The sequence below is a fragment of the Heptranchias perlo genome, chromosome 40, assembly GCF_035084215.1.
Source record: "Heptranchias perlo isolate sHepPer1 chromosome 40, sHepPer1.hap1, whole genome shotgun sequence".
Taxonomy (NCBI): Eukaryota; Metazoa; Chordata; class Chondrichthyes; order Hexanchiformes; family Hexanchidae; genus Heptranchias; species Heptranchias perlo.
In genome coordinates, this window is record NC_090364.1 from 7168703 (window position 1) to 7179573 (window position 10871).

At 45.8% G+C, this 10871-nt stretch overlaps 1 protein-coding gene across 3 annotated transcripts in view; it reads right to left on the reverse strand.

Annotated features, from left to right (window-relative positions):
- pold1 (polymerase (DNA directed), delta 1, catalytic subunit) overlaps positions 1-7644 on the reverse strand; it is a 99597-nt gene extending 91953 nt beyond the window's left edge. For 2 of the 3 annotated variants that reach the window (XM_067974496.1, XM_067974498.1), the window contains exons 1-3: positions 7587-7644; positions 3930-4143; positions 1274-1390 (exon numbers count right to left, since the gene is read on the reverse strand). In XM_067974496.1, the coding sequence (XP_067830597.1) occupies positions 1274-1390; positions 3930-4137 (325 nt within the window). In that variant the 5' untranslated portion in view covers positions 4138-4143; positions 7587-7644. Of the gene's footprint in view, positions 1-1273; positions 1391-1575; positions 1929-3929; positions 4144-7586 lie in introns of those variants that run through there. The other variant, XM_067974497.1, reaches the window with a different exon arrangement.
- Between the last annotated feature and the right edge of the window lie 3227 nt (positions 7645-10871).

Below are 10871 nucleotides of genomic sequence, written 5' to 3' on the forward strand. Positions count from 1 at the left end.
TTTTTATTTTTACAGGAAGAGAGCACTTACAAAAGGCATGGTGTCAGACTAGGGAAGGGGGGAAGGAGCCGAGTGGAGTATTACAGGAGTCAGTAGTTGGACGCTTGCTGTTTTCAAATCTACATAAATGGCCTGAAACAAATTGTAAGCTCGTTAAATTTGCAGAGGACCCTAAAACAGGGGAGTGCAGCTCTTTTGACTGAGGATGCAGTGAAGGATTTGGAACCATTACAGAAAAGACCGGACAAATGGCAAATTTAATTTAGTACTGACAAGTGCAAAGTGTTACGTAATGGAAGAAAGAATGAGCAACATAGACATACAAAGAATTAGCACCAGAAGACTTTGAAAGGAACCTGGGAGTGACAGCAGACTTGTCACTTTCAATGTCAAGACAACGTGGAGAAGCAATTGATAAAGCAAATAAACTGTTGGAAACACAGCCAGCACGGTGGAGTACAAGTCCGCAAAGATTTATGCTGAGCCTTTATGATGTACTGCAAGAGCTCGTGTGGAAAACTGTGTTCAGTTCTGGTCGCCACACTTCAAAATAGATGTACAAGAATCGGAAAAGGTGCAGAGAAGAGCAGTAAGAATGATCCCAAGTGAAAGGGGAAAATGTGTGAGGCAGATTAAAAAGTTCTGAAGTCCGGGTAGAAGGGCATGGTAAGGTAAAGGCCATTAAAAGAAAGAACTTGCATTTATATAGCACCTTTCATGACCTCAGGACATCCCAAAGCACATTATAGCCAATTAAGTACTTTTTGAAATGTAGTCACTGTTATAATGTAGGAAACGCAGCAGCAATGTGTGCACAGCAAGATCCCACAAACAGCGATGTGATAATGACCAGATAATCTATTAAATTATTATGGTATTAAGGTATTAAATTGCACAGATAAGATGAATCCAGGATATAGGTCAGCCAAATCAACAGAAGAGGGATATCATTTTAAACAGATCTTAGAAAAACGTTCCTTATTCAAAAGATGACAACACTGGGATGATCCACTGGGTGAAGTGCCGGAATTAAAGTAGTTAGTGGAGTGCAAGATGCAGTTGAATGCAAGACTGGGTGAGTTGAAATACCACAGGGATCAGCCTGATAGACAGGATGGCCTTTTCTCCTCCCTGATGATCTCCAAAGTGCTATTTGCGATACTATGTCACAAAAGTCTTACAGGGAGGGGGGAGGGTTGAATTCAAACTCCTTCAAGCTTCCTCAGAGCTGGAAGCTTTCTATTCCCCACCAACCCATCATCCCATCACTTACCCACATAATACTCCAGCTCCACCTGCTGGAAGGTGATGGTATCCGCTTTCGGGTTGATCTTGGGTGCAGGCGGGCGCTGCCATTTAATGTTCATAACCTTGGAAGAAAACAGGTTCCCTGAAAGCAAGAAAAAAGAGAGAGCTTCGAGCATCATATGATCCACAAATCAAACAGTCTGCAATTAGCCATTAGACAGGCAAAAAGGTCCAGCTGAATGGAAGGGGGCAGGGTACATGGCAGAGTTTAACATATTATTCCTTTATTTTCGTATAATATCAAATCATCGGAAATCACTGGTTTACCTCGTACCGTGGCAATGATGGTACCCCACGTTCATGTGTCACAGATAGTGACTCGGAATGCTTCCTTCTTCCAATTTTCTCCCCTCCTCTTCTGAAGGTTCCAAGGGCATCAGCAGCTTTTGGCACCTCGTCCAAGTGGCCATTCCTCAGGTGTGAACCCTCGACAGTGAATGCCAAATTGGCTACTCAACCTCGGAGGCCAACACAACTAAACTTAATCCTGTCCTCACACAAGGTCACAGGGGAATGGGGAAGCCTGGCTGATTATTCTGCATCTCTCACCTAGAGTTGGCGAGCTCAACTATGCCCCAAAGGCTGCACCAGCTGAGACCTGCTAACTCAGACTAATGCTCCCCAGCCCTGTACCTGTATTCAAATATCAACCTTGGCAGATATTCACACTCTAACACTTCTCTCTCAAAGCACCAAGAGATGAATTGCATACCTGAGACAGCAAAGGTGCTTAATCTGCTAGATGCAGAATTATTTTAATTATGACTATTATATTATGATAATACCAACAGTGAAATCAGTCATTGAAAATACTGGAGTGAAAAGGCATTTGAATACCGTCACATTGAGATTATTTTGACCAATTTTCAAAAGATATAATTTGGAAAAGAACTACATTTAAATGTGGGTTTTTTAAAGCAAGGTGCAGTCACACAAGTGTAATAAAAAAGCACCAAGATGAAAGCCGATTAAAATGCTAATGAGCTAGGCAGTGAAGTTGTTTCCCCAAAGACCGAAAACTGATAAGCAATTCATTAGCCTGTCTTGGTAATCGATAAATCTCACACTCATTGTTTTGGGAAGTCTCTGGTCTCAGGTACTTGGCAGAAGTTGTCTGTCACAGACCCTCCTCTCTGGTTGCGAACACAGGATGATAAATTGGGGATGGAATCACACAAGGACAGTCAAGTTTTTAAACTGAAAGCTGCTAGATCCAGGCTTTTGCCCTGAACCAGAAGGTTAGGGTGCAGGAGGGTAGTTAGGAGTTATCTTGTTTAAGTCAAGCACAATGATCCACTGATCCAGGGAAGTGCAGCGTGTTCATTGATTTGTATTATTATGCAATGACGAGTTATACTGATTAAACTCAGTGAATCTGATCATAAGGTCAGGAGTGGGGCTATTTGCTGATGATTCCACAGTGTTCAACGCCATTCACAACTCCTCTGATAACGAAGCAGCCCATGCCAGCCTACAACAGGTCCTGGATAACACCAGACTTGGGCTGATAAGTAGCAGGTAACATTCATTCCGCATAAGTGGTGGGTAATGGCCATCTTGAACAAGAGAAAGCACAACTGCCTCCCCTTGACCTATATAATGGCACCACCATCATCGAGTCGCCCCCACCATCAATATTCTACAGGTCACCATCGATCAGAAACTTAACTGGACCAGTCATATCAACATCGTGGCTACAAGAGCAGGACAGGAGCTAACTACTCTGATGAGTGGCTCACCTCCTGACCCAAAGCCTCTCCCATCAACAAAGCTCAAGTCAGGAGCATGATGGAATATTCACCACTTGCCTGAATAGGTGCAGCTGCAACAACACTCAGCAAAGCTCAACACCACCCAGGACAGAGCAACTTTCTTGACTAGTGCCCCTGCTACTGGACTCAATATCCACCTCCTCCATCACTGGCGCACTGTAGCTGGCTGGGTTACACTGCCATATCAATAGATATTGGGCAGTGTGAATCGACTCATGAATACAAGGGACTTGGGATCTGCTTATGGGACCGAATGACACCACTCAACCAAGAGGGCATCTACAGCTGACCAGGAGTTTGTAACAGCAACCCTTCCAGTTGAAGGTCCCAGTTTCAACACCCATTCTGTGATGAGGTGCCTGATCTCAGCCAGGGTAGCAATAAAGGTGCTACAATTAGCTCCAGTGCCCATGGGCAGGGCCAGTGTTCCCACTGAGAATCACTACTCAGTACCAGTGTCGAAGAATACATGTGCTCAGATATCAGAGGACAACATCTGCTACGACCTCCATGATCAAACGGCCCACTAATGCTCACTTTCAAGGCTTATACATCAAGAATAGTCACTTGGGTGAGGTACTGAAAGTTGTTGCTGCTCAGGGAACTGTACCCAGCAAGGAGTCAGCGCCTTCAAGAAGGGGAGAAAATTAGAAGAGAAACGTTTAAAATAAATCAATATTGCCACCTTCATCGGAACAGCTAGACAAAAAAAGACCAAAGTCCATCTGGTTCACCGTCTAGTCGCACAATACAACAATATTGTTGGCTAATCATAGCAATCAATCTCTTATCAATTAGTCCAGCACAGACCCAGACATTCAGAGCACAAGAAAGCAATCCGCCATCTACCAATTGGAACCACATCGTGCGACGGCTGCACTTCCTTGGTATCCATCGCCATTTCTGCCTCCACTTCATCGAGGTACGCCAGCTCCTCTTCAAACTGCGACGGTCCCTCCTCGTCCCAGTCTCCGCGGGGGCGTTTTGTCTGCGACAGCGAAGGGTTGCCGTTGCCATTGCCATTGCCGCCAAGCGGCTTCTTTCTTGCAGCTTGCATATTTATCTATTTAAATAAAAAAGGACGTTTATTAGGAGCTCTGCAGTGGTTGGGTGCATTAAAAAGAAATTGCATTTATGTAGCGCCTTTCATGACGTCAGCTTGTCCCAAAGCACTTTACTACACTACACTTTTGAAGTGTAGTCACTGTCGTATTGTAGTATGCTTCACATCAATTAACCAATCCTTCAAAGCACAAAGGTCTACGGTAATAGTAATAGAGGCATTTTGTTTTCGGGTAAATTTTTACCTTATTCTGCCTGATTAATTGATATTTCTGACACACCCAGCAGAATGATCCATTCAAAAAGGAGAATTAAGTTGCTGGTACATGAAATGGCTTTTCCGCAGCTCATCTCACGGCTCAGTGAGTAAACATGGCGTGCTACTGGGCCGTACAGACAAGGGAAGTCCCAAATTCAATGCCTGGCCTCTGCTAAGTGATCTCAGCCAGGGCAGCAGTTGGATACTGCAGCAGGCTTCAACAAGCCTGAACTAGGGCACGGAAATCAGCCGGATTCCCATTCCTGATTGTTGTTCATTAACCCCAGATAGAAAGTTCTCGTGTGTGGATGTCAGGTCAGGACAGGACAGGATTGACTTCTGCTGCAATGCCCCTTCTCTTCCCTCTCCTCCAATGTCAAATAGCCAGGTAACATTCATTGCACAAGCTCAAACATAAAGTATGGGTGAAGCAAAGAGAAAATAACTGCATTTATATAGCGCCTTTCACGTCCCCAAAGTGATTCACCACCAATGAAGTACCAATGTAGTTACTTGTTATATAGGATGACATAGCAGCCAGAATGCGCAGATAATCCGTTTTTGTGGTGTTGGTTGTGGGACGAATGTTGGCCAGGGAAGCAGGAGAACTACCCTACTCTTCTTCGAATAGTGTCGGATTTTTTATGTCCACCTGGACAGACAGATGGGGCCTCGATTTAACATCTCATCCGAAAGATGGCACCTCCAACAATGCAGTACTCTCCCAGTGCTGCACCGAAGCATCAGCCTAAATTATGTGCTCAAGTCCTGGAGTGGGGCTTGAACCCACGACCTTCTGACTCTGAGGTGAGCCAAGGTACTGGACAGCTGCAAACGCCCATGGAACTTATCCCAGCAAGAGTTCAGTGCTTTCAGGACAGTCAGAGGAGAAAGCGGGAAAAAAAATTCATAGGAAATAAAGGCCCCTACTTTTCACATAGATTGCTGAGCAATGCAGTTTTTCTAAAAAAGTCAAAACTGGAAGGTTTTATAATCCAACAAAAAAATAATCACATCTGGTCTGCTGACTTTTTCCTTCTTTAAATGAGGAAGCACACCAAAGAGATTTTCCAATTTTGCAAATGTATTTTGTGTATTTGTAAACATTATGATAGAGATCTAGTTTATATGCTTTAGAAACATTACATTTCCCAACAAAGTTAATCTAGGTGTAATACATACAGCTTGGTTCAATAACTCCACTGTAGTATGCAGTGAGATGCGACTGACATTGGATGGCTAGGAATGGATGACTATCTAATAACCCAATTAAGGAGTTCAACTGACTTTAAACCACAAGAGGTGTCTGTATCCCATGACTGAATGACAGCTTGTAATCCTTTTCAAACCAGCCTCTACATATCAATTCTTAAAAGTTACACCAGTGCTTCACAAAATAGGGGCTAAAGCAACATAGACACTCCTGGATATTTTGGGGATGTAAACACCAGGCCTTGCAGAATGTCGGGCTCTTTGCGATGGTAAATTCCAAAGGGATTGATTGCAGGGGCCTGCGATCACCACCAATGATGACACCCACCACTGGCAAGAGGAAAAACATAACAAAAATACACCTTGCCAAACATGGAACTAAACTAACCTTCACCACACATATATTGTAAAAACACACACACTGGTGTATTTTTCAACAAGAGCACTAAGATGGCGTCACCAAATGACACAAGCTTTGCTTTCATGCTTCAAGTCATCTCAACTTCTTTGTTGCAATACTGTTGGATGTGTACTCTATGATAAGAGTATAATATATTATAAACACAATATGCTGCACACTAGTCAGTGATCATATTTATGTACAGTTCTCACTCGCTGTATCATTTTCTTGGAATCAACAATCACTCAGCACTCAGTATCAGGCTTGGCACAACTGGCAGGACTCTCGCCTGAGTCTGAAGGTTGTGGGTTCAAGCCCCACTCCAAGACTTGAACACATAATCGAGGCTGATACCGTGCAGTACTGTCGGAGGTGCCGTCTTTCAGATGAGGCGTTAAACAGAGGTCCCGACAGAGATTCGAAGAGCAGGAATTTTCTCCCAGTGTCCTGGCCAACATATATCCCTCAACCAACACCTAAAACAGATGATCTGGTCATTTATTTCATTGAATTGCCTACACTTCAAAGGTATTTCATTGGTCATGGAACCAACACCACCAGATTAACGGGTCATTCATCTCACTGCTGTTTGTGGGATCTTGCTGTGTGCAACATGGCTGCCTAATCTGCCTGCAGAATAACAATCACTGCACTTCAGAGCAATTCATTGTATGCAAGGCGCTGTTGGAAGTTTCTAAAATGTGACAAGCCACAAATCTTTTGTGTCATTCTTGGCGATTTAAACAGGAACAACTTGCATTTATATAGCACCTTTAATGTAGTAAAACGTCCCAAGGCTCTTCACAGGAGCGTAATCAGGCTAAAATTAACACTGAGACAAATAAGGAGACATTAGGACAGGTGACCAAATGCTTGGTTGAAGAGGTAGGTTTTAAGGAACATCTTAAAGGAGGCGAGGGGGAGGGAAGGGGGAATTCCAGAGCTTAGGGCCTAGACAGTTGAAAGCATGGCTGCCAATGTTGGAGCGAAGGAGGTGGGTGATGCACAAGAGGCCAGGGATGGAGGAGCGCAGAGATCTCGGAGGGTTGTAGAGCTGGAGGTTACAGAGACAGGGAGGGATTTGAACATGAGGAAACGAATTTTAAAACATCTGAGGAATGGGAGCCAACATAGGTCAGCGAGCAAAGGAGGATTGAAGGGTGTTCCTCCGGGATCAATCCCTTGCTGCTCACACCAGCAGGAATGAGGATGGCAGCGTTACCATGACAACTACCCCAATGGAGCAAGACCTGCTGCCTGATACCCACTGATTGCATAGCCCAGCCCCCCGGGGCCCCACAGTTTATGTAACTCTGACTGGGAGAAGGGGGAAGAGAGAGCTCCCCATCTACGGGCTGCCTCTGAATATTCAATTCGAGAGTCTCTCAGCCATTGCCCCTGCTAGGCCTAGTGACGCCGGGACCTCGATTTCAGTCACATCAGACTCCCCTCCCCGTACTGGCTTCAGGTGCTCGAGCTAAAGAAAGACCTCAATAAGCCTGAAGAGTTCAAGCGCCATGTGGCGCATCTCCTTTCCTCCCGCCCCGCCGTCCGAGGGCCCCGGTTCCGTTACCTCAGGCTCTCGCTCGCGCTCCTCTCCTCCTCAGCCCCAATCTCCCGCCAACGTGACGATCGCCCGCCCCGCTCGCCAACGTCACGATGCCCCGCCCCGCCCCCAATCTCCCGCCAACGTGACGATTCCTCCCCCCCCCCCGCCCCGCCAATCTCCCGCCAACGTGACGATTCCCCCCCGCGCCGCCAATCTCCCGCCAACGTGACGATTCTCTCCCTCCCGTTAACGGAGATACGGCAGTGTGGCTTACAGGATTGGCTGAGAGAAAATAACTGCGTTCATTGGTTGACACGAAAGCTTTGATTGGTTGAGAGGAAAACAGCGTTCTCATTGGCTGAGAGTAAGTAACGCTGATTGGCCGCAGATTTCCCTGTGCCCCAGTTGCTGCTCATTCACACAGAGCAGAACAAAGAACTTGCATTTATATAGCGCCTTTCACCACCTTCGGATGTCCCAAAGCGCTTTACAACCAATGAAATACTTTTGAAGTGTAGTCACTTTTGTAATGTCGGAAACGCGGTAGCCAATTTGCGCACAGCAAGATCCCAAAAAAAGCAATGAAATAAATGACCAGCTCATGTGTTTCAGCAAAGTTGGTTGAGGGATAAATATTGGCCAGGACACCACTGCTCTTCTTACAATAATGGCCGTGGGATTTTTTACATCCACCCGAGAGGTCAGACGGGGCCTCGATTTAACGTCTCAGCTAAAAGACGGCACCTCCGACAGTGCTGCATTGGAATAAGTCCCTGGAGTGGGTCTTGAATCCACAACCTTCTGACGCAGAGAGAGTGCTACTAACTGAGCCACGGCTGACACCTTACAGACAAGTCTGTTATTGACTATCAAATATAAATATTAACTGTGGAGAACCAGGATCTGCTGGGTGTAAGGCAAGATGATGCTCCAAGTCAGCAGTGAATGAAACGGGTTAGCTCACGCGACACTCGGCACAGGCGACTCTAACAAGTAACATAAGTTCCACATTACACAGGCTGACATTCCAGTGAAGTACTGAGGGAGTGCTGCTTTGTCGGAGGTGCCGTCTTTCGAATGAGGCATTAAACCGAGGCTCTGTCCGCCTCCTCAGGTGGATGTAAAAGATCTCATGGCACTATTTGGAGAAGAGGAGGGGAGTTCTCCACGGTGTCCTGGCCAATATTTATCCCTCAACCAACACCTAAAACAGGATACAAAAGCAAAAATACTGCAGATGCTGAAAGTCTGAAATAAAAACAGAAAATGCTCAGCAGGTCAGGCAGCATCTGTCGAGAGAGAAACAGAGTTAACGTTACAGGTCGATGACCTTTGATCAGAACATCAGAACCTAAAACCGATTATCTGCTCATCATCCCAATGCTGCTTGTGGAACTTTGCTGTGCACAAATTGGCTACCGCATTTCCTACATTAATACAGTGACTGCACTTCAAAAGTACTTCATTGGTTGTAAAGTGTTTTGGGACGTCCTGAGGGCGTGAAAGACGCTATATAAATGCAAGTTCTTTCTTTATAAGCCCATGAGCTCAAAGCAGCATGGTTGACAGAAACCCAATGTTACCTGTTTTTCTGTACAGCAGACAATAATGAAGTCCAACCTGATGACACTCCTAACCAGTTTGACAGGAGCAGGTGTTTTCACAGAAATCCCTTCCACGTATCAGTAATTTACCGTCAGTAATTCAATGCTTTGAATAAAGTGAGTGCGATTTATGCAGTTTCACCATCCTAATTTCTCCTGCTGTGTGAAACAGTGAATCGGACCAATTTATGTTTCTAATTGCTTTCCTTACTTTCGATTCATACATTCCCTATATCGTCAATGCTGACTTGTTGCTATTTACTTTCAGCGAATCAACAAAGTGTGACAGCTGAAATGTGGCGGGGGGGGGGGGGGCGGGAATGTGTGATGCTTACAAGAAGTGCACACTACAGTCAAAACTCCCATGGTATTGCACACAGTGAGTTGGAGGAGGACACACAATTTTATAAATAGGGCTGTTATCAGCAATGTGTGACAGGAAATCATTACAGGAAGTGTGACACTTGCAGGAAGTGGGGGAGAATTTGGCCGAGGTTCACCCGATCATCTGCCATTTCTTCGGCAGAAGGTCGGCAGAAACCCTGGAGAAAACGGTGTAAAGGGCCATTTTCAGCTGTTGACGTTGTTTTCCCAGGGCATTCCTGGCAGAAATTCCAGGTGAATGTGCCCCCTAAGCAAATCAAGAACAACTTGCATTTATATAGCGCCTTTAACGTAGTAAAATGTCCCAAGGCACTTGACAGGAGTGTAATCAGACAAAATTTGACACCGAGCCAGAAGAAGATATCAGGACAGGTGACCAAAAGCTTGGTCATAGAGGTAGGTTTTAAGGAGCGTCTTAAAGAAAGAGAGGTAGAGAGGTGGAGAGGTTTAGGGAGGGAATTCCAGAGCTTAGGGCCTAGACAGCTGAAGGCACGGCCAGCAATGGAGGGGCGATGAAAATCGGGAATGTGCAAGAGGCCAGAGTTGGAGGAGCGTAGAGATCTCGGAGGGTTGTGGGGCTGGAGGAGGTTACGGAGATAGGGAGGGGCGAGGCCATGAAGGGATTCGAACACGAGGATGAGAATTTTAAAATCGAGGCGTTGCCCAACTGGGTCCAATGTAGGTCAGCGAGCACAGGGGTGATGGGTGAACAGGGCTTGGTGCGAGTTAGGATACAGGCAGCAGCGTTTTGGATGAGTTTAAGTTTATGGAGGGTGAAAGGTCGGAGGTCGGCCAGGAGAACATTGGAATAGTTGAGTCTAGCGGTAACAAGGGCATAGATGAGGGTTTCAGCAGCAGATGAGCGGAGGCAGGGGCGGAGATGGGCGATGTTAAGGAAGTGTAAGTCTTGGCGATGGAGCGGATAGGGGGTCGAAAGTTCATCTCAGGGTCAAATAGGACGCCATGGTTGCCAACGGTTTGGTTCAGCCTCAGACAGTGGCCAGGGAGAGGGATGTAAGACATTCTATACAGGGGACCTGGGAGGGGGTGACAAGGGCAGATCTAGCCATTGAGAAGCTCGGACGTGGCTGAGCTGCTTACTGACTTTCAAGTCACCAGTTTCACAATTTTGATTGGAATCCTCCTACAATAAAAGTGGGATTGAAGCAAGTGACTCCAGTTTCTGGAAAGTCCCTGTCTCTCCCTGCCAACCGTCGGAAATTTCCGAGTCCTCATAAACAAACTTTCCCAGACGTTACAGTGAGGCTTGAGGCAACAACAAAAAAATAATCAACAGTCGGTCGTCTGGAAATGAAGATCA